This window comes from Lactuca sativa, chromosome 8 (genome assembly GCF_002870075.4).
Source record: "Lactuca sativa cultivar Salinas chromosome 8, Lsat_Salinas_v11, whole genome shotgun sequence".
NCBI classification, from domain to species: domain Eukaryota; kingdom Viridiplantae; phylum Streptophyta; class Magnoliopsida; order Asterales; family Asteraceae; genus Lactuca; species Lactuca sativa.
Window position 1 is genome coordinate 66,907,610 of NC_056630.2, and position 25,376 is coordinate 66,932,985.

Sequence of the window (25,376 nt, forward strand, 5' to 3'; positions counted from 1 at the left end):
TTATATGATTTTATTGAATGCAGAGTTGTCATTATCATCTTTATTGAATGCAGGGTTGTCAATATCATCTTTCAGAGACACCACTCCTTTTCAGTATAATCTTATCATCTAGAAAATATTCCAATATCTTATGAATATAAGATTCTATGATGTGTCATCTTTTTATTGGACCTTCGGATTTTATCTAGATAAACTGTTTTAACATTATCTTTATTTAACATTTAACAACAAAAAAAATCAATATTCTTCCTATATAAATAGAGTATAACCATTAAATACTTTCATATATTCCTTTAATTCTTCATTTCACTCTTCATTTCTAATATATTTGAAAAATGTCTCATAATGCAAACTCATCAGATGGTTCTAGTTCATTGAATGTGAATGAATATGATGAATGGGAAGCACAAGTTGTTCAACAGAATCGACAACTTGATGTTATCATGAGTGAGTTACTCATAGGGATACCAAATATGAGCGTAAGAGATCACCCAAGAGCAAGAAGGAGGTATTGTGATCGGGAACGTGAGCAGGGTGAAGCATGTTTGATGAAAGACTACTTTGTTGACAACCCAATGTATGGTGAAGAAAATTTTCGAGGTAGATTTTGAATGTGAAAACCACTATTTATCCGTATAGTGGAAGCTGTTACAGCCAATGACCTATATTTTCAATAAAGATGTGATGCAACAGGCAGACAAGGTCTTTTACCATTACAAAAATGTATTGGAGCTATGCGGGTGTTGGCATATAGGGCATCAGTAGATACACATGATGAATATTTGAGAATCAATAAGACTGTAACAAGGGATGCTCTTGTAAAGTTTGTGGAAGGTGTTATTTCATGCTTTCGTGAAGAGTACCTTAGACGCCCCAATCAAGATGATTTGGCACGACTGCTCCATGTTGGAGAAGAACATGGATTTCCAGGTATGGTACGCAGTATTGACTGCATGCACTGGGAATGGAAAAAATGTCCCACCACTTGGGCTGGACAATATGCAGGTAGAAGCGGTAAGACAATAATAATTTTCGAATTTGTTGAGTTGTATGCCTTATGGATATGCCATGCATTCATCGGAACACCGGGTTCATGCAATGACATTAACTGATGGGTTTTATACAAAAGAACATCCTATGTGCTCATGCAAACCCTAAAACTTGGATCTAGATTTCTCTATTGTACATGCAATTCATCCAAGACTTAAGTGTTGGATACAGTGTCTAAGTCCATAACTATATTTGGTATGTACTTGACCCGACCCGGCATGGTCCATTTGGGTTGCACTTCACCCGAACAATTTATGGATAATATTTGAGAATAGTACAAGTTATGATTTATAAATATATTATAAGTTCTAATATATTAATATAAGATCATATTATTTAATTAGTAGCGATCTATAATTAATCTAGGATTAATTTAGAGATCAAAGATATTACTAATTAAATATGGGCTTCTATATTTATATAGTGTGGGCTAGTGCTTATTTGGAATGGGCTAGGCTTGCATGGGAAAAGTCCATGGATACTCCATGGAGCTTTAACCCATGGATCTCATGGAAATGAAGAGACATGGGTATTAGGGTTTACATGGAAGTAACCCTAATCCATCACACTATATAAAGGAGGCTTTGGTTCTTGAAATCAAGCTAGTGAACACTAGTTGACACTTGTTGAGGTGAGGGCCGATTTCAAGATAGTAGTGACTATTCTCTCAAAGTTCCAAGTTTGTGGTGATTTGTGATTTCCACTTGAGGCATCCACACTATTGGTGGTAGGCTCTAAAACTCCAAGCAATCAACTACAACTTCAAGGTAAGTATTTCTACTAGCTTTATTTGATTCATGTTCCCCATGCCATGCTAGTTAGGATATGAACCTTGGAAAAATAATTATTTTCATGTATCTTAGACAAAACATAGATCCAAGGTTTATTAGGGTTGCATGTACACTTAGGAAGTGTTAGAATGCTCAAAACCCAAAAGTGGTATCAGAGCCTAGACTTGTTTGTTTGATACTTGTTGCAATATTATGGAGAAAGTCGAAAAACTTGCTGTCTGACTGCTGGACTCGGCAAGTCCATGGGGGGACTCATCGAGTTCACTTGTATCTTCAACCTACTCGGCGAGTAGGTTCATGCACTCGGTGAGTAGGGTCGACAGAGTCCATATTTTCGACTTTAGTTGCTGGAAATGGATTAGAAACATTACCCTAAACTGTTTTGGTACTTGAAAACTTGTTTTAGTTGGTGTAATGTCTTGCTAATTCATTTACAACAACTAGTTATCAAAATTACAAAGTTTTAAATGTGATTTTGATTCATGAAAGTGTTCATATTCATGTCCTTGTTCTTATGATGTTTAGATGATCATAGGAATTATTTGTAACCTATGTGGTAGTTTAATTCTTGATCATAATGTGTTTTAATGGTATCCATAACTTGTCCTCAAGTTATGGAAAACCAAAAGTCACTTGAGTTAAAAACCATTAAAAGAATACAAGAGTTAGAAAAATGAAGAGTCTTCATTTTATTACTCTAATAAACTCATAAGTTACAAGAAATGAAAAGTTTTGAAAGTTTACAAAACATGCCCTCAAGTTTTGGAACAAGTAAAGTTAAGTTAAACTTTAGTTCCAACCCTTAGAATTTTAAAAAGTTAAAATTCAACCCTTATACTTATATTATTATGATTTAATTATATATATATATATATATATATATATATATATATATATATATATATATATATATATATATATATATATATATATATATATATATATATAAGAACAAAGTCGTTTTACCGCTAGTGCGCCTCATTCACGAAGCCGGTCTATAAGGTGGGTATAAGGTTGTTGCCTATAAAATGGCAACTTAATGGGTGTCCACTCTTACCCACCGCTTGCTTGACCGGTGGAGGGTCGTTAGCCGAACAGGTAAGACAAGGACTTACAAATTCTCATTAAAAATATGATGAATATTATAAAGTAACTAAATGTTTTATTAAATTCCCAATCTTAGCTACTTTAGGAAAAATGTGAATAAGGTGCTAATCCATGAAATTACACTTTACACTTTGTTTAAGTCGTTGGTGGAGCATGTGTGGTTAACCGGCACACTAACTTAGACTTAACAAGGTAGGTAAAGGGTGACTTAAGGTTTATTATAGTATCGATGGAGCGTATGTGGTTTACCGGCACATCGATTGAGTGATAAGCATTAAGGGTACCAAGTGATTTGCATGGTTACTTCACACCTTGTTTTGTGATCCTCGGCATCCCAGTCACAAAACTTGGAGGGCACACTCGAGATTGAAACATGCCTTTGAAAAGTTCATTGAATCTCAAATAATCTAGGAATTTCTAAGAACCAATAAAAAAACCTAATATCTAATATTTCGGTTTTCGTGGTGGAAATTGGTGAATCATCATTCACCTACCTTTCAAATATGTTATAGCATGGATTACGGCATACCTCTTCCAAGTTATAATATATTGTGATTGGATCCTAGCCTTAATCTTACATTTGGGTGTTTTATTAAGGACTCTCCTAATATCTAAACTAATCTTGTCCATTTCTTTCAGATGTCTTCAAACAATGTTGCTTCTGGCTCTAACCCTAATAGCTCCTTTACCCTTATGAACTTGTGTGGAAAAGTCACCTTTGATGGATCCAAATTCAATGAGTGGATCAGAAACATCAGGATGATTACCCGCTACGAGGACAAAGAATATGTCCTTGACAAGGAGCTTAAGGAGATTGATGAGACCACTGCAACTCCTCAGGAGATCGCTGACTTTCGGGCACATGAAAGGGATGCTACGAAAGTGGCTTGCATCATGATGGCCACGATGACAGCGGAACTCCAAAAGTCTTATGAGGATTTTTACCCTTATGAAATGCACCAAGATTTGATGGAAAGATACCATCAAAGTGCACGACAAGAGAGGTATGAAATCATCTGCTCCATGATAACAGCCATGATGAAGGACGGGGAATCCGTCACCAGCCACATGCAGAAAATGCAAAGGTATGTGGATCGTTTGCTGAAGCTTAATGTGAACTTCCCTGAGGATCTTGCAATAGATATCATTTTGCACTCCTTACCATCGTGTTATGATCAAGTCCGCATGACATATCACATGAATAAGGAAGAGGTCACACTCAGCAAACTTCAGGGACTTCTCAAGACCGCAGAAACAGGTCTTAAGGGGAAGTCGGTTGTTAACACTCCTACTCCAAACTCTACTCCGGTTTTGGCAATCGGGAAAAGTCGAGGGAAGAAAAGAAAGAGATCTTCGAAGGGTACCAAGGTTCGGACCCTTGATGGCTCTTCTTCAAGTGGAACCAAGAAAGGTTTCATCGCTCCTTCTTCTGACCCAAAAGAGGCTGAATGCTTCTATTGCCATGAAAAAGCTCATTGGAAGCGGAACTGCCCAAAGTACCAGCAAGATGTAAAGGATGGGAAAGTTAAACCCAACCATGCAGGTATTTACACTATCTTATCTAATAACTCACCCCATTCTAAATCTTGGGTCCTTGATACCGGTTGTGGTATTCATATTTGTTGTGACTTGCAGGGACTAAGAAGAAGTGAGAATGTGGAGCAAGGAAGAATAAACTTGATCATGGGGAATAGGAAAGCTTCACCTGTCACCAAGATTGGAGTTTATACTTTATCGCTAAGTAGTGGGTTTAATTTAGATTTGAATAAATGTTGTTATTCGCCAGGAATGGCAAGAAATATTATTTCCTTTCATGCTTTGTACAAACAAGGGTTTACCTTTTCGTTTAATAATGAAGTTGGTTCTATTGATGCTTTCTTTAATAATGTTCTTTATTTCAAAGCATTACCTTGTGATGGTGTGTATGAAGCTGTATCTGTAGTAGATAAATTAGGAAATAATGTTTTGTGTATTGATTCTATTAATAATAATAACTTGGATAAAGCATCATTATGGCATTGTCGCCTTGGACATATAAGCAAGAAACGCATAGGCCAACTCCAAAAGGATGGAGTCTTGGAGTCATTTGACCTAAAGTCAGATGATAGTTGTGAATCATGCTTACTTGGAAAAATCACAAAGTCACCCTTCATAGGCTCGTGTGAGATGGGTGAAGGTTTGTTGGATCTTGTACACACGGATGTGTGTGGACCATTCAAACATGTCACAAGGGATGCTAATCGTTATTATTTGACTTTTACTGAAGATTACAGTAGATATGGATATGTCTACCTAATCAAGCATAAGTCAGAGACTTTCGAGAAGTTTAAGGAATTTAAACAGGAAGTCAAGAATCAATTGGGCAGGAACATTAAGATGCTTCGATCCGATCGTGGTGGTGAGTATCTTAGTTCAGAGTTCCTTGACTATCTTAGGGAATGTGGGATTGTCTCACAATTGACACCTCCCAGGACACCACAGTTGAATGGTGTAGCTGAGAGGCGTAATTGAACCTTGTTAGATATGGTTCGTTCCATGATGAGTCGAGCTACGCTACCAATCTCATTCTGGGGGTATGCCTTAGAGACTGCCGCCCATATTCTTAATATGGTCCCTACAAAGAAAGTTGCCAAAACTCCTCACGAGATGTGGACTAGTAAAGTACCTAAACTAGACCACATCAAGATTTGGGGTTGCGAGGCTTTCGTGAGACGCGAGACTCATGATAAGCTCGAACCCCGAAGCGAGAGGTGTATTTTCATCGGCTACCCACAGCAATCCTTTGGTTACCTCTTCTACAGACCTAGTGATAATGTGGTCTTTGTAGCAAGAAGAGGAGTTTTTCGAGAAAGAGAGTTTATAAGCCAAGGAAACAGTGGGAGGCAAATTGATCTTGAAGAAATTCAAGAGTCAAGTGGTGAAGGAACTTCAAACCCTAGCCCTCAACTTGAGGAGGAAACTCCTGTTGAGCCAGTTGATGTGCCTGTACCTCTGAGGCGTTCCACGAGAGTTAGGAATGCACCTGAGCATTATTATGGTTTCCATATTACTACGGAAGGTGAGACACTTATTAGTGATGAGACACTAGTAGGTCTGGATGAACCTAACAGCTACACGGAAGCCATGGCAGGCCCTGAGTCTGCTAAATGGAAAGAGGCTATGGATAGCGAGATACAATCCATGTATGACAATCAAGTTTGGAACTTGGTTGAGAATGTACCTGGTCGTAAGACTGTAGGGTGCAAATGAATCTTCAAGAAGAAGACTGACATTGATGGTAATGTACACACTTATAAGGCACGACTGGTTGCAAAAGGTTATTCTCAAACTCTGGGAGTTGATTATGATGAAACCTTTTCACCAGTGGCCAAGATAAAGTCTATTAGGGTTCTGTTAGCCATTATTGCATTTCATGACTATGAAATATGGCAAATGGATGTCAAAACCGCTTTCCTTAATGGAAAGTTGGCTGAGGATGTTTACATGGTTCAGCCAGAGGGTTTTGTCAATACCGAGTACCCCAATAAAGTGTGTAAACTCGAGAAATCCATTTATGGATTGAAACAGGCACTTCGCAAGTGGAATCTTTGCTTTGATGAGAAAGTCAAGGAATTTGGCTTTTCAAGGAGTGAAGATGAATCTTGCGTCTATATCAAGGCTAGTGGGAGCATAGTCAGTTTTTTGGTACTGTATGTGGATGACATACTACTCATAGGAAATGACATCCCAACCCTTCAGGAAGTAAAGTCCTGGCTTGGGAAGTGTTTCGCTATGAAGGACCTTGGTGAAGCTGCCTATATCCTAGGGATAAAGATTTTGAGAAACAGGAGTAAAAGGCTAATTGGACTTAGTCAAAGTACCTACTTGGACAAAGTGTTGAAAAGATTCAACATGCATAACTCCAAGAAAGGTGAGTTACCCATTCAGAGTAACGCCAGATTGAGTAAGACACAAAGTCCTAGTACTGAGGCTGAGATAGCAGAAATGAGTCGACTTCCTTATGCTTCAGCTGTAGGATCGATCATGTATGCTATGACGTGTACTCGACCTGATGTAGCCTTTGCTTTGAGCATGGTTAGCAGGTATCAGGGGAACCCTGGCAAGGAACACTGGACTGCGGTAAAGAATATCCTCAAGTACCTGCGAAGGACTAAGGACTGGGTCCTTACCTTCGGTGGGAGTGATGACTTGAGAGCTGTAGGGTATAGTGATGCTAGCTTCCAGACTGATAGGGATAATTTCCGCTTACATTCGGGCTGGGTCTTTACCTTAAATGGAGGAACAATCACTTGGAAGAGTTCCAAGCAGGAGACAGTGGTTGATTCTACTTATGAATCAGAGTATATAGCAGCAAGCGAGGCAGCAAAGGAGGCTATATGGCTAAAGAACTTCATCGGAGACCTTGGAGTTGTACCAGCTATAAAAGAGCCAATGGAGATTTTCTGTGACAGCAATAGTGCGGTTGCCTTAGCCAAGGAACCAAGAGATCATGGGAGATCCAGACACATTGACAGAAAATATCACTTCATCAGACATCGAATAGAAGAAGGGATCCTCGTGGCGAAGAGGGTATCATCAGATGAGAACCCAGCAGATCCCCTCACGAAGGGACTGGGTAGGGTTAAGCATCTCCAGCATGCTCGGAGCATAGGGCTGAAGGATGATATAAGTTTTAGTAGTTAGATAAATTATGAAATTTGTAAAGTGTAATTGACATTTGATGATGAATAAAAGGTGTTTTATTTATGAGTAAAGTGTTACTATCTCTTGTCAATCGTTTACTATATTTCTTTTGCATGTTTTGACTTCCAGAATAATTATGTTTGGTATATCATATTATTCAAACCTCCACAGTCGGTCATATGTCGGAAGTAGGTATGAATCAAGACTGTCATGATTGGTTGCAGAGGTCTAAGGTGTTGGACATGGCTACAACAATCATGAGTGCTCATAAGTTCTGAGCATTGGACTCAACCCATGCTCACTGGAATCACTTCATGGAATTTTATCTCGAGTGATCGTGAGACGGTAATATCATATAAGTCTTCAAACCTAGAGATATGATTTGTTACTTACGAGTTGGTTATGCATTGATTGTACGAAAACGCATTGGTAACTCGATGTTATAAAACATGCTTTTGTGTGTAATTCAATGAGTGGTAGAACAAACATATGAGTCGAAGTTTATCTGTTCCTTCTTGGATTAGAAGCTGATATATGGGCCCCTCGATGATTTTGTTTTGACCTATGTACCGGGCCCGGTCAGAACTAAATTGATGTGTTCAATTGAGTTCTATGTCAAACAAATCAGAAATCGGGAAACAAATGCTGGACAATAAGCAAGACAATGTTCCATGTATTTGTCCGGCTGATATCTAGAACAGAGGATTATATGATCACTTATCTAAATGGCGCGTTTTAGTTCAACAGAGTTTAAAGAGCTACGATTGCTGATCGGTTCCGGAAGTTATACTTGCAAATATAGTTACTAGACTTATCCAAGTGGGAGACTGTTGGATATAGTGTCTAAGTCCATAACTATATTTGGTATGTACTTGACCCGACCCGGCATGGTCCATTTGGGTTGCACTTCACCCGAACAATTTATGGATAATATTTGAGAATAGTACAAGTTATGATTTATTAATATATTATAAGTTCTAATATATTAATATAAGATCATATTATTTAATTAGTAGTGATCTATAATTAATCTAGGATTAATTTAGAGATCAAAGATATTACTAATTAAATATGGGCTTCTATATTTATATAGTGTGGGCTAGTGCTTATTTGGAATGGGCTAGGCTTGCATGGGAAAAGTCCATGGATACTCCATGGAGCTTTAACCCATGGATCTCATGGAAATGAAGAGACATGGGTATTAGGGTTTACATGGAAGTAACCCTAATCCATCACACTATATAAAGGAGGCTTTGGTTCTTGAAATCAAGCTAGTGAACACTAGTTGACACTTGTTGAGGTGAGGGCCGATTTCAAGATAGTAGTGACTATTCTCTCAAAGTTCCAAGTTTGTGGTGATTTGTGATTTCCACTTGAGGCATCCACACTATTGGTGGTAGGCTCTAAAACTCCAAGCAATCAACTACAACTTCAAGGTAAGTATTTCTACTAGCTTTATTTGATTCATGTTCCCCATGCCATGCTAGTTAGGATATGAACCTTGGAAAAATAATTATTTGCATGTATCTTAGACAAACATAGATCCAATATTTATTAGGGTTGCATGTACACTTAGGAAGTGTTAGAATGCTCAAAACTCAACATTAAGAACCCTAGATCTAGCATACATATTTTTAAATTATCATATAAGATCAGATCTAGAGGATTACCTTTACAAGAATGGCTTGGATCTTCTTGTCTTGGAGCTTAGAGTCACAAATGTCACTCCTCTAATGGCTTACAAACACCACAAGCAAGAGAATGACTTATGAGAGGGAGGAGGAGCACCAAAAACAACTAAGAACCCTTAAAGATTACTTCCAAACGTTTTGGGGCCTTAGGGGTTCCTTATATAGTGAGGCTATAAGGGTTTTGAACTAGGAAACCCTAATCTGACTGCTTAGGCCCTATGCAGCCCATGGACTCCCTCCTTGAGGGCATTGGACGAATTCTAATGGGTTTCCCATAGATTTCGTCCACTCCAACTTCTATGGAGTTCATTAGCCCAAAATTCAACTAATTAAACAATATGATTTATCCTTTATTTAATTAATGTCTTTTAGCGAAAAAATTATTTCTTAATGAATTCATGTCTAATATTAATTAAACAATATGATTTATCCTTTAATATATTATTCACATAATATATTAATAAACCATAATAACCTCTCTTTCTCTCTCTCTATAAATTATCCTATCTAGTTGCTTTGGTGAAGGAAACCCAAAAGGACCATGCACAACCGGGTCAAATAGTTACCAATTATAGTTACGGGCTTAGACACTAATCCAACAGTCTCCCACTTGGATAAGTCTAGTAACTGTAAATGTAAGTTTTAACCAATTAGCAATTGTAGCTCTCTAAGACAATGTCGAACTCTGATCTTATCAACAACCTGCCCTTTAGATAAGGGATCATATATTCCTCTATTCTAGATATCGTATAGACATAATACATGGATTATAATTATTCTATTAGTCTATGTGTTGTTTCCCGATTTCTGATTTATGACGACTGACAACAGACTACAATTGAACACATCAACTTAGTCTCGACTTGGCCAAGTGCTTAGGGTGTCATCACTAAATCATCGAGGGGCCCACATATATCGCTTTTTATCCCACTTTGGGTAAAAGGAACGGATAAAATTTGACTCAATGTTCGCTTGTACCCACTCATAAAATCACACACAACAATATGTTTTATAACACCAAGTTACTGGTACGTTTACATATTATCAATGTGCAACCGACTTGCAGAATACAACTCACACATCTCGGTTTCAAGAATATAAGATATTATTGTCTCACCAATCACTCGAGATAAAATCCATGAAGCGATCCAAGTGAGCATGGGTTTAATCAAATACTCTAATCTTATAGCAACACTCATAAACTCTGCATCAAACTTGTGCTATGTCCAAACACTTTAGATAATCTACAGACGGATTCATGACAGTCTTCTTTGATACCTACTTCCAAAGTGTGAGCGACTGTGGAGGGTTTGAATAATCTTATTATTCGGGAAGTCAAAACATGCTAAGTGAAACACAAGAATAATACTAATACTATATGGCCTCAAACCTTTGAGTATAAATAAAACACTTTTATTTAATCACCATATTGATTACTCATTATTTGTTGTTTCGGGTAATCAGCTTCTTACTTGAATTATAACAACAGTTGTCCCATGCTCCAAGCATGCACACTATGTTTACCTATGGTCCTTACTTTTTGAAATAGATCAATTGAACATATTTCCAATGCTTCTCATTTCACAATTCCTAATCATTAGTGTAAGAATACAAAAATTCTCGCCACTACTAGAATATGTTAGATTCTAACATTTTATGCAACGGTCCTTTCGTAATGTCACGGCACAAAAGTCACCAGGACTCGGCCAATGAAATTAAAAAATGTTCTATTAAAGATTGTTATAAGACAATTCCACAGATGTGAAGTCTCGCAGTCAAAGTACATTCCTTTAAACATCCTTCTTGCATAAAAGTTTCTAATCACAGATTCTCAATATCCAACTCCCAATATGGAAACATTTCCATATTTGCCATATGACAATTCATTCTAAATAGAGTCTTATCTATTCATAATAAAGTCAATATGGTCCATCCATTAGTATACTTCCAACTATCCACAAGCGACCAATCTTTGGTGAACCTTAGATTGTCCTTGACAATTGTTTAATTATTTTTAGTCAAATCCGGTTCTAGTCTTTTTTCCCTCTTAATGCCCTAGGCATTTGGAAAATTTTAGAACGGTCAAATATTACAGCATATGCAATCGATCCTATACCAGAAGCGTATGGGACACGATTCATAATGTCTTACATAAAAGCATGATACTTTGTCATCCATTTACCATAATATTTCTATTTGCCACATTCTCAAAATTCAAACTATGAAGATGGATGTCGTAATCATAGTCGAATTTTGAGAACGCAATTAATATATCCTTGACTAAATTTGATTAAAATTTCTCGATGTAAGCTTTTTGATTTTGAAACAAAGTATAACATTCTCTCCCTTAATTATAGCAAAACAACTTTTCAACACCTACAACTTTGCAAAGTGAAACCTTTTGTTTTCTATAATTAATATTGCCAACTTGCAACACTTAAAATAATAATCATGCTCCCACTAACATGATGATTATATCCATTCCAGCATAACATTTGTGCTCCCACTAGCTTTGACTCGTATTCAGAAATCAGCTAAACTTCTTAGAATACAATACTTATTGACTTCTAAAGTACATTTTCCTAATACGATATGCTTTGATAAGCCTTTATCTGAGCATCTCAAACTCACACACCTTCCTTATATAACTCACATGTGTGTCTAAACTAATTCATAATTATATTACTAAGTCCCAAAATGTTCACACTAATCGCCAAATCTCACAATTCAAACTATGAAGAGGGAAGTCGTAATCATAATCGTATTTGAGAATGCAATCTACACAATTGCTATCTTCTTAAAATCTCTCTTAGTGAAAGCGTTTCCTCATAATCATTTTCATGAAGGAGAAAAACCTTATGAAACTTAGATTTTATAGTGTATGTGTTCCTATCCATGTGAATTTTCCATAACCATAATCGTAAGATAATTTTTGTGACAAATCCAAACTCTTATGTACAAAACTTGTTCATTCTTGATTTCTTGCCATCAAGGGTCCCACCATTGCTTCCAAGTTATTTATCAGCTCACCTATACAAGTCATTGTACTTTCATTGAATAAGGTGTTTGCCTTATGCAGTCTATTGAGAACTCGTAGAACTCATATGCACAATCAACTCAACTGGATTAGAACAGAAACAAGAATACGTCAACACGATAGGTTACAAACCTCAAGTCGTGTACTAGTGTTTAATAATAGGTTTACTCTTGATTAGTTCTTGAAACTTTCAAGATCATTTAGACTCCCACTGACCTCTTGACATATAAGATTCTCTTGTCAAGAAAACATTTCTTGACAAACAAATATTCAAGAGTTAGTGCAGATTCTTATCAAGACAAACACTACACACAATTGGTATTAGTTAGTCTTTGTCTTATCCAAGACATCACAATTTACCAAATTCAAACGTGCAAGAGTAAGAAAAACAATTTTCTACTTCACATTTGATGAGTGTGTTAGAACTTCTTAAGATGTGTCACTCAATTCTCAATCTTGGAGTACGACTCTAAGACTTGATTTTTGGAACGAAGTATGACTCATCCTTTTAACCATTTCAACAATTTCCGATTTCTCTTCTTAGCCATACTAGTGCATTAAGATGTCCTTAGAGGATTAATTATGATATGGTTTCATAATCAACAAGACGATCATAAAACATGATACAAAAGTACTCTTCCTTCTTCTTAGATTAGGGAAACTTATATCTTTCTGCCTAATTGATTCTTCTTATTCGTTATGCCATACATTGAAACTTTTCAATGATTCAGAATCACACTTAATCTTGTAAGCATAAACACATTTACTAGACTTTTAGTAAATCATGACGAATAATTTTATCATTCTTTGTGGTGGACTTGACTAGTGCACAACATTGTGTATGAGTTCTCCAAGTCCTTCACTTGACTCTTTGTCAAGGAATTAGTCTTAATTTTCCAAATATGAAGGTTCTCATTCATCATACAATACAATTTGTATAATTCCAAGTTTCTATCCAATTGAAACTCGGGCGACAAGAATCTTTCCCTATTTGGTAAATTCTCGACATTACCAAAATTAACATAACTAAGAGTCACATCCATTTCAACATTGCTAAAACTAGAAATACACAAACATTAATTTTTCATTCATGCCATTGCAAGGAAATATATAAATAAGACAAAACCAATCATTATTTTATTTATAAAAGGTGCGGAAAAACTTGTCCTTACAATTCAAATCAAATGAAAACTACGCTAATACATATTCCTAAGCAATCTATCATAACTCTAAAAGTAGCAGCTCCAAAAATCCGATTATCAAATCATGCGATCGAAATCTATTTCTTTGCGATCAAACTCAGCTCACTTCTTCCTTTAAGCTTCCTCTATTTTCTTCGATCCTACAAAACACCAAAAGTAATCTTATCACATCATGTATTTACAATCTCCAAATAGGAACTTAGTAGAGTTAGATAGTGGATTTTACCTGAAGAAGAGTCATACATCTTCACTCTCCCATCTCTTAGATCTCTCAGGTAGTCAGGGTAGCTTCGTAACCAATTCCCCCTCTTTTGGCAGTAAAAACATACAGATTCTTCTGGAATGGTACACATGACTATTTCAGACTCAACCTTTCTCTTGCATGTAGAAAACTTTTCTGGAGTTCCAATGTTGCCATTGCCCATAGAAGGATGGGATATTGATTTACCAGACAAATTTGCTCGACCAGTACGCCAAATCATTTCTGATTCAGCAACAATAAGCAAATAAGTAAAATCAATGAGGGTCACGTCGTGTTCCATCATAAAGTACTCTCTAAAGAACTTACCATATGAGTCGGCAAGTGAGTGAAGAACCAAGTCAACACCCAACTTCTCCGAGACATCGACGCCCAACATTCCCAATCTACCAATATGCAATTTCATATCCAAGACATGAGCGCATACTGACTTTCCATCTTCGTGTGTTTTTGCCAATAGGGCTTGAGTGACCTTGAACTTTTCAAGTCTTCGAACACGTGGGTCAGGGAGAACTATTGGAGGAGGTGGAGCAAGTGAAGCATGATATCCATTCCCACAATCCAATCATGGAACATCATCTTCAAGTGGAAAACTTTTTCCAGCGGATTAAGGAAGACCATAGTTGTCAGACTTTGACATCTACAAAATGGGAGAAATTCAAGTTAGTTGATTGGAATCCATGATATAACACCCAAATGGAATATCAAGGCTAGGACCAAACACAATATTCTACAATATGGAAGAGGGATGTCATAATCCAAATTCCAGAACATTTGAAGGTAGGTAAATGACGATTTACCAATTTCCGCCATAAAAAATGAAAATTAAAAAGTAAGTTTTAAATGAATTGAAACTCCTAGATCTGTTGAGATTCATTGAACTTTTCAATGGCATGTTTAAATCTCGAGTGCACTCTTCGTTTGTGATAGGGATGCCGAGGATCACAAACAAGTTGTGGATAACCATGCAAATATACATGGTACCCCCAATGTTACAGTCACCTAATCGACGTGCCGGTTAACCACGCACGCTCCATCGATCTATGACAAACATCGAGTCACCCTTTCCCACCTTTTCTTAGAGCCGAATTAGTGTGCCGGTTAACCACACACGCTCCACAAACATCTTAGGAAGGGTACAAAGTGAAATTTCATGAAATAGCACCAACTCCATATTTTTCCTAAAGTAACTAAGATTTGGGAATTTATAAAACATTTAGTTACTTCGTATTTCATTATACTTATAATGGAAGGTTGTGTCCTATCCTTCCCGTTCGGCTAACGACCCTCCACTAGTCAAGAGTGCAGTGGGTAAGAGTGGATACCTAATGGCAGTCATTTTACATGCCGCTTCTTTAAACACCCCTTATATACCAGCTTCGTGAATGAGGCCTACTAACGGTAAGATTGATATTTTACTTATATGTATATAATATTAACTTTAAGTTCTATATAGTATAAGGTTGTGTTTTACACTTTTAAAATACTAGGTGGTCTAATTTAATAAATTACACTTCTAATTTAATTAAACATAAACCATATCATTATGGATTTATTAACTTTCTTTTAATTATACACTTAATTAATTTAATAAAACCATAAGGGTGTAATTTGAACCTTTTCAAAAACTAGGGTCTTAGAATTTAATATTTCAAAATAAAACTTTTAATCAAAAATTTAAATTCCAAAACTTGAGGGCAAGTTTCGAAACTTTTCAAAACTATCTAGACCAAATTACAAATAATTAAATTAATCAAATAATCGATAATCATCTAAATTTGACCTAATTCAATTTCTTACAAGATAATTCAAAAAACAAATTACAAATAGTTAATATTTATCTTATAAAACAAGTAATTATCTTAATTTTGACAATTATCTTCTATTGTGGTAAGGATAATCACCAAATATTGATAAAATTCGGATTTTATTAATGAAAAAAGTTTTTGGTAATTATATATCATTAAATCAGCCAAAATCCGAAAAAAAAAATTCTAAAATATCCTCTATCTGACCCTTGGACTCGCCGAGTCAGGCTGACTCGCCGAGTTCATCCACTGACTCGCCGAGTTAGGTCGGTCAGAGGGCAGAAAAACGATTTTCAACAAGATGAACATACAAGTCATCAATACAATACAAACCAATCAAGGCTCTAATACCACCAATGGGTTTTATACAAAAGAACATCCTATGTGTTCATGCAAACCCTAAAGCTTGGATATAGGTTTCTCTATTGTATATGCAATTCATCCAAGACTGAAGAATCCTAGATCTAGCATACATATTTTGAAATTATCATAGAAGATCAGATCTAGAGGATTAAATTTACAAGAATGGCTTGAATCTTCTTGTCTTGGAGCTTAGAGTCACAAATGTCACTCCTCTAATCACTTACAAATACCACAAGCAATAGAATGACTTAGGAGAGGGAGGAGCACCAAAAACGACTAAGAACCCTTAGTGATTACTTCCACACTTTTTTTGGGCCTTAGGGTTTCCTTATATAGTGAGGCTATTAGGGTTTTGAACAAGGAGACCCTAATATGACTGCTTAGGCCCTAAGCATCCAATGGATTCCCTACTTAGAGGCCTTGGATGAATTCTAATGGGTTTCTCCATAGATTTCGTCCACTCCAACTTCTATGGAGTCCATTAGCCCAATATTCAACTATCACGCAATTGACAGTTCTAGTTCCCTTTATTTAATTAATGTCTTTTAGCCACGAAATTAATTCTTAATTAAGTCCTATCTAATATTAATTAAACAATATGATTTCTCCTTTAATAAATTATTCATATAATATATAAATAAACCATAATAACCTCTCTCTCTCTCTCTCTACATAAAACATCCTATCTAGTTGCTTTGATGAAGGCAACCCAAAAGGACCATGCACAACCGGGTCAAATATTTACAATTATAGTTACGCGCTTAGACACTATTCCAACATTAACGTTCTCTAAAGATCTCCTCTTTTTGATGATGTCTTGGCAGGCCGAGCACCAAAGGTGAGTTACACTGTAAATGATCAAGAAAATCATATGGCTTATTATCTTATTGATGACATATATCCTTCATGGGCTGCCTTTGTCAAGTCAAGAAGTTCTCCACAACTTCGAAAACACAAGTTGTTCGCTGAACATCAAGAGGCTGCTAGAAAAGATGTTTAACGAGCATTTGGAGTTTTACAAGCTCATTTTGCATTTCTTCATCGCCCTTGTCCTGTGTGGGAGAAAGATATGATGGGTAAAATTATGATTGCATGTATCATCATTCATAATATGATAGTTGAGGATGAACGGCACACATACCTTCATTATTATGATACATCTTAATTTATAACAATAGAAGACAAAACAATCATTTGAATACTCTAGTCAACGAATTGTAGATCTATCCAGTTACATGAACAACAAGGCAGAAGTTCGCAATAGAGTTGCTCATAACGCTCTAAAAGACGATTTTATTGAGCATATATGGAAAAAATTCAACACTGAAGAATAATTAAGTAGTTTGCATCTTCCACATTTGTTACTTATTTTTATCTATTTTATTAAGTATGTTTCATGAATGTAAAATAATTTTTTATCTACTTTTTTTATTAATTTTTTTATATTATAATTTAATGCTTAAAATAAATAATTTATTTGTTTAAAAATAAAATATTTAATTTTAATATTTCTAGTAGTTTTTAGTAAAATAAATTATATTTTTTTAAGCAAAAATGCGTTTGTGTTAGGTTGCTAATGGGTGTAAAGAATTGGATTGGGTTTGTTTGTATAGGTGGAACAAAGATAAATTAGTTTTTTCTATTGAAAAGTTGGATTGGGTTGGGTTGTTAATGAGGATATTGCTTTGCCTGTTACAATGAACAATATAATGTTTTAAGTACAAATCCACATTCAAGATATAGGAATTTATGTAAGTTATGTACTTGTGAAATGGCTTCTTGCCCAGTGTTTTGCTAAATTCTCTCATGCACTGTTCAAATTCTGATATATTGGTTGCAGTTGCATATTTCCATAAATGATCCTTGTACTCTTTCAATTTCCATTTCACCCTCAAGTTTTGATGTATGTGCCTGAGTCAATACCTGTGCTCAGCATATGGGAATAGTTAGGCTATTGTTGGTATTAAACCCTAAAACAATAACAATAATTAAGTATTTAGTTTATATAATAATAATTAATTAACAAAACAAGTTAGAAAGAGATACCTTTTGTCGATCTCTGATAAAAGTAAAGTCTGAGTTTGAACCAAGATCCAAGTCTTCTCCTAAACACAGCAAGAACCATATCCAACTACTTTTGTTCTCTGTCTCAACAATGACATAAGCAAGGGGGTAAATTCCATTGTTAGAGTCCAACCCAACCGCTATTAGAACATGCCCAAGGAATGATCCTTTCATATGGGCATCATCGAAACCCAAAAGATCCATGAGGCCAACCTTAAAACCTTTTTAGAGGACCCAACCAAATGTAGATTCTTTTAAACCTCCTAGTTGGGTTTGATGGGTTATGTTCACTGTAAAGATAAATCTTGACCGTTGTGTCAACATTGGTTACTTTCAATTCAAGAACATAATCCCTTAAGATCTTGTACTATTTCGTATAGTCACCTTCCATAATCTTAGTTACAATAGCCTTGGCTATGAATATTTTATCAATAGAACCACTAATCTCGAAGTCCTTTTGAAGTTGTTCATTCAATGCTCCAAGAGGAATCCTCATGTCAATTTGTTCCATGATTTGCTTGGATACGAAAGTAACAGTGCAAGCTCTAATCTTCCTGCTTTGACGGCAAGTATGGTTGTAATTTACTGTCCTTACAAACCTGGGAGATTTTGTGTTTGACCTAGAAACATGAAGGAACCAACTACAGTTTACTTTATCTGAATTTACCTCTTTTCCCTTGCTTTTATTTTTAATATTAAACCCCACCACCCTACTTGCATTCACGACAGGAACTACTCCTTTACAAAATGCCCAAAGTCTAAGTTTTTCATTCTTTTTATAATACAAATTCCTCATAGTTTCTAATGCGTGCATGTAAATTTTTTCTTTCAAATCTTTCTTTGATTTAAACTTTTTCTCAACAAAAAAATTGGCCGTATGGACATTCATATACTCCATATTTTCTCCTTAGCCAAATTCTTAAGAACAAATCTTCTTTTCCTCTCATCATCTGACCCTTCATCCAAAGAATCCCATCTATCATTGTCAATGATTTCTATGTCCTCATGTTCATCATTTTTCCCGAACCTATTATGAAACACATCCATTTGAACAAAACCATCATCCATATCAAGATTGAGGTTAAAGTCAGTCATATCCACCTCCACTCCAAAGAATCCCATCTATCATTGTCAATGATTTCTATGTCCTCATGTTCATCATTTTTCCCAACCCTATTATGAAACACATCCATTTGAACAAAACCATCATCCATATCAAGATTGAGGTTAAAGTCAGTCATATCCACCTCCACTTCTGATATATTGTTTTCATCATCAACAAGTTCATCGTACTGTTGTTCTTATTATTGCCCAAGATCATCACTATCAGCGGACTTCTCTTGTTCAGACTGATGGTCTTCAACATTTTCATCTTCTGCTGGTTGATAATGATCTCTATCAAAAGGATTAAAGTAATCATGATCAAAGTTTTCATAATGAAAGTCATCATAATCAAAGTTAGCATGCTCACTACCTTGATCTTATACCAAATCATTTATGTTAGCATGCTCACCACCTTGATCTTGTACCACATCATCTAAGTTAGGATTCTCACCACCTTGATCTTGTACTACATCATCCAATTAAGCATGATCACCACCTTGATCTTCTACTACTTCATCTAATTCAACTAAACAAAGCTTCTTGCCACAAGAAATTTGACCAATTTTTGAGTTCACCCTTCTATTTCTTCTATACTCTGGTGAAACTTGTGGAGGGACTTTATCAAAGAGTATTAAGGAAATATATCTTGGTAACTGTGCTTGATCATTAGCTTCATCTATTATTACGGTATTATCCTTTGCTGGTACTTAAGGTACGTTCACTTCTTTTGGAAGATCACCATCATAGAGCTCCTTAATAATAACGTTTTTCTTTCCTTTAGGAGACATAAAATTGGTCAACAAATTAGTTTGTCCATGTTATGTATACACTTCAATGACCTTGTTATCTCCAATATATTGAGCCAAATTCAAGACATGATTATCATTCCCTAAAGCTCTAAGACCAAAAACCAAGTTTTCATGAGGAATCCTAAAATGGTAATATATTATTAGGGGTACAAAGTAACCTAGCTCTAGCATCATTGCATCTAGTTCATGAACTGAGAACTCATCAATGTCTACTAAATCAATATATCACACTTTACCTTTAACATATTTCGTGTTTGGAAGCTTGGTAAAATTTCCAGCATGGTGTAGCTTTATGGTGAACATTGTTGGTACATGCTCTACAAGATACAAAAAAAAAACATTAAATAAAAAATTGTCAGATGTTTTTATTTTGACTCTATTCTTCAGATCATCAAAAAAATCAAGAAAATTTCGTAAACAAAGGATAAGTGAAACTAACCATATTCATTTGTGATATCATACGTCTAGCCTTTTCGCCTAATCGCCCGCCTTACGGACACCATTTACAGCTAAAAAGCAATAACAAGTAAACACCTTGGACGAAATCTTGATTAGGGCTTTTGCGTTCAAAATGAATGACGTAGAAGATGGAAGTGGAAGAGCTAACTAAAATATTTTTTGTGTAATATGGCACTAATTCGGTGACAACCGGGTTTACTTCATGAATTGCAAAAATGGTCCCTCGAGTAAAAAGACACTTTTGCCCTCGTGTGCAATGCACAGGAGGGTTTAACAGCAAACAACAAACGATGGTTAACTCTAGGGATCTGTTTCACGCACAAACCTCTCAATAAGGACCAAACATCCAATTTTCAAAAAGTTTGGCTATATCTACAAAAAATAACAAACCATAGAGACCATTTTGTATTTTTGTCATTGAAAAAAATGATGATCAATTTGGAGCAAAAAAATAAGTGTCAAAATTGAAAGAAAAAAAAATGAAAACTTAAGTTTTTTTTATGATATATATATATATATATATATATATATATATATATATATATATATATATATATATATATATATATATATATATATATATATTCAGTTTTGACACGTTAGCATGTCATGTTATCAAAACTGTATGTCATAATTTATGTTAGCAGATAACCAGGTTGACTGGTTAAGTGGTTAGAATTATAAAAAATTGAAAACGTAATGTTCAACTTGAAAAAAAAAAAAACAAATTGTAAAAATTAAATTTTAATGAAACAAAGTAGTTTTTATGGTAGTTATGCTTTTCATAAAACTATATTTATAAATAGTTTAAATTAAATTTCATATTTTAATAAAATATTGTATTTTTCTTATATAGTATTTGATATAGGCTTTTTTAGAATACGCCTATCAATAAATGATTCAAAATAGTTTTTTTTTATCGTTAGAGAGAAGTTTGTTCTTAAATTAGTAATATTAATATTTTTATTTTATCTAAATTCTTTTTCTATTTTTATTTTTGGTACTGTTAACACCACTTGTTTAATAATGTTTTAGTTTACTCGCATTATTATATTTAAACTTTAAGCTTTGATTAACTATTTTTTGGATCCCAATTTTATATATTAACTATCAAATTTTTAGTGGTGGTATGATATTTTTATCGTCTTCTTTTTAATAATTACATATGTAATTTTGTGTGACATGATAAAAACGAAATATAAATTTTAATTTAATAGAATTTAGTTTAAGATTTTTTTTTGAAATATTACATGGAACTATTGCATTTGCCATATTTTGGTGGTTAAGTTTTTTTTTTTCTACACTTTAGTCATTGTACTCTTTTTTTTTCTTCTTAATTTGGCCTTTTTGATCACCAACAACCCTTAACAAGATGTTGTGGACATTAGATCCAACGCTGTGTGACAAGTGGCTGCTGATGTTATATTTTCTCAAGAAATAATTTCGTTTTTCTTACCAATTGAATTTTTAATCATTGTTTTTCATTGCCAGTGTATACCCTTATTGACATCTGAAATAACAATTTTCAAAAATCGATCCATATTCAATATTTCGTTTATTTCTTTAAACAAAAAACAAGCTATTATGTATATTCATAATAAAATTAAAAATGTTGGTATTATTAGTCGATTTTTCACACCATTTACATGCATTACTAATAAAACACATTGCTATTATTTCGAATGTTCACATCAAATAAAGTACAATTTATTGGTAATAAAGTACAACTAATGGCTATTGGGAAGAAGAAAGACACGTAGCATTGTCTGCTCATTATAAAAAAGTACACAAATGTACATTTACTGTGTAACCGGTAAAACTATATGTAATGCTCTCATGGGCAAAAACAAAGGAGAGATCCGCAACTAAAATGTTACAAAGAAATTAACGACTAAAATGGATAGGGGAGATAGTTTGGGAAAATAACTCTTCAGAGTAACTAATTATTGTGTTTGTTTTCATTTGATTTCTTTTCTTTTTTTTTGTACTCAACATACATCCAACTTGTTGTTTGTGTTCACCATAACCCTTTGACCAGCTATTGAAGATCAAAATTCGGTCAAAAAGTTATGGTGAATACAAACAACAAGTTTGATGTATGTTGAGTAAAAAAAGGAAAGAAATCAAATGAAAACAAACGCAACAGTTAGATACACTCGAGAGTCATTTTCCCAGATAGTTTTTGTGGAGTATTTTAATTTTTTATTATCTTAATTTTTATATATATTGATATACTGATTTTATTTAATATTATTATTACATAATTTTAAGTTTCTAAATTGTACATGTAAATAAAAAGTATTGAATTAGATGATAGACTTTATAAAATATGTCATAAAGATAAAAATGACTTGATTAATTAAAAAAACTTATACAATTGTTAAGGTCTAAACCATAAGCCATCATTTTTCAGAAAATCTATGAGAAAGGTGATTAAACAAATAAAAACTTTATATGTTGGGTAAATGAATAAGGTTAACTAGTTGTTTGCCGCCGAGGATTCTAGCGGGACCAATCCGTTGTTTTTGTTGGTGGATAAATATACAAGTTTGTACCACCGACTAACGCCATTTTATTCCGTCAAATATACGTGTTATATGTGATCCAACTCATTCGTAGAAACGTACGAAAAAATAAGCCCGAAAACATACACTAAAATTACGTCGAAATGTAAAATAACTCGAATTTATACCGACAGATACATCAAAATAAGTAAGTAATATTATTCTTTTAATTAATAAACAAAAATTCAAATAATCAAAAACATATTATATTATATGTGACCTCATTTATACGATACGAAGCATATATAAAAATAAATACGAAAACATAAACTTTTTTAACATTGAAACGTAGATAAATTTAAATTTATTTTGACATATACATTAGAAAACAAGTTTTTTTTTTCTTTTTCAAATAACAAATAAAAGTTCTAAATTTAATTCAAAACGTTGACCACCTCAAATTTATACTGACACATAAAAATAAACACATAATAGATTATCCTTTCATTTAAGTTAATGAACAAAAATTATTAAGAAAATTCATATTATACATATTATGGGTTAAACACAAAAGTTTAGAAAGTCAAAAGGTGAAATGACATTTTACAAAATTCTAAGCCAAGTGGGTCAAAGTGTTATTTTACAAATTTAGGGATCGTAATAGTAATAATTTAGAAAGTTCAATTTCAAAGATGAAAGTTACATTTTACAAAATATACAAGTTAAAATATCATTTGACAAAGTAAAATGATGAAAAATATCGATAAGAACATCCATGACATTGCTAATATATATATATATATATATATATATATATATATATATATATATATATATAGAGAGAGAGAGAGAGAGAGAGAGAGAGAGGGAGAGAGAGAGAGAGAGAGAGAGAGAGAGAGAAAGTTCAATTGAAAAAAAATGTGGGATTAATCTTGCTCACAGATTTATTTTACCGCAAAACATTTGGGTGTACCAGCGAAAATGGGCATGAATACACGTGTGTTTTCAAACCAAATATGTTTTTTTAAACTATGTTAATCATTACTTTAATATATACAAAAACATAGTTTTTTTTAAAAAAAATTAAGAGCAATTTTTATCGAAAATTTATTTTAAATATATCAAAATTTATAAGTTTTTATTCTCTATAAATTGACATCCATATTGATATAATTTTATGAAAGACCCTCACTTTGGTATTGATGAAAGACCCAAACTTTCATACTTGACAATATAGTTACTCCAAAACATGCTACTTGCATATTCATAAAAACAATATTTTACATTGATAAAGAGGTTAGAAACTACTGGATACAAACCGACTATTTTAAAGTGTTATATATTACATAACTTCTCAGGATTCTATAGTTTTATACATATGAGAGTGCAAAATACAATAGTTTCAAACTATTCATAAGCTTCTATCGATACAATAGTTTCAAACTATTCAAAAATCTTCTACCAGTATATAACTATACTGGATGCTTATCTCCTGCTATTTGTTAAACATTGAGAGGGTAAGCGGTGACGCTTAGTGAGTTCAATAATAGATACAATATAACGTTATGTCATATATATATATATATATATATATATATATATATATATATATATATATATATATATATATATATATATATATATGGCAGAAGCAAAGAGGAACAAGGAACAACAAGGGCATATGTGAATCATGTGACAAACTTTCCATATCAATCATTGATTTGATTTAAAGATATAAAATCAATGAGACATAACAATTTCCATACTTGATATACATCAATAAAGCTTTAGGCCAAATGGCACAGAAGACATACAACTTCGGATTAACATTTTGGTAGATTTTAGGCTTATACCCATGTCTAACCTTTTGCCAATACCATAGAATAAAAATCATTCTCTTACGGAGACATGCTCTACATGGCCAGAGGCTACATACCAGTACCAACGTGAATCTAAGTCCTTTCACTAATCACATGGTCAAAGGTATTTCTTTGCTATTAAAAATGGCGAATAAAAATAAACCGGAATAATAACACTGAAAAACACATAGCACATATAACACATAACATACAATTGTTCATATATATTAAACTCATAGTGAAATAACCCGACGCTAAAATATTAATTTGCGCAGCACTTCGGCTCTAAATATAACTTTCTTCGTTGAAAACCGGAAGTTTTCTTGATAACCGGGCTCTGCGAAGGTTGAGCTTCAAAACCGAAAAGATAAATTTTTCAGGCTTCTCGGGCACTTAGGGGCGTGTTTCGGGTGTTAAAAATAAAACTGGGGCTTTGGGGGAAGTGGAAGTAAAAGAAATATAAGTTTAGGGGTAAAAAGTAACAATTTTCTAACATTTACCGGGGAGGTCTCGTACCCCTTATATAGGGCCGAGGTTCGGATCCGAAACGAGGGGAAGAGGGTAGGTGGCTGCGAGGCTCGGACCA

The 25,376-nt window shown here is 34.2% G+C and overlaps 1 protein-coding gene across 1 annotated transcript; it reads left to right on the top strand.

Moving 5' to 3' along the window:
* Window positions 1-335: 335 nt before the first annotated feature.
* On the top strand, window positions 336-16,991 carry LOC111886696 (uncharacterized). Its single transcript, XM_023882938.1, has 3 exons — window positions 336-600; window positions 694-930; window positions 16,816-16,991. The coding sequence occupies exons 1-3, from the start codon at window positions 336-338 to the stop codon at window positions 16,989-16,991; spliced, it is 678 nt and encodes a 225-aa protein (XP_023738706.1).
* Window positions 16,992-25,376: the final 8,385 nt, after the last annotated feature.

Bases quoted from the DNA above. Each gene is read 5' to 3' on its own strand.
- LOC111886696 (XM_023882938.1), top strand. From the start codon at position 336: ATGTCTCATAATGCAAACTCATCAGATGGTTCTAGTTCATTGAATGTG. The intron at 601-693 runs GTAGATTTTGAA...GTGATGCAACAG, and splicing joins TGGTGAAGAAAATTTTCGAG to GCAGACAAGGTCTTTTACCA. The intron at 931-16,815 runs GTATGGTACGCA...ATGTCTTGGCAG, and splicing joins AGAAGAACATGGATTTCCAG to GCCGAGCACCAAAGGTGAGT.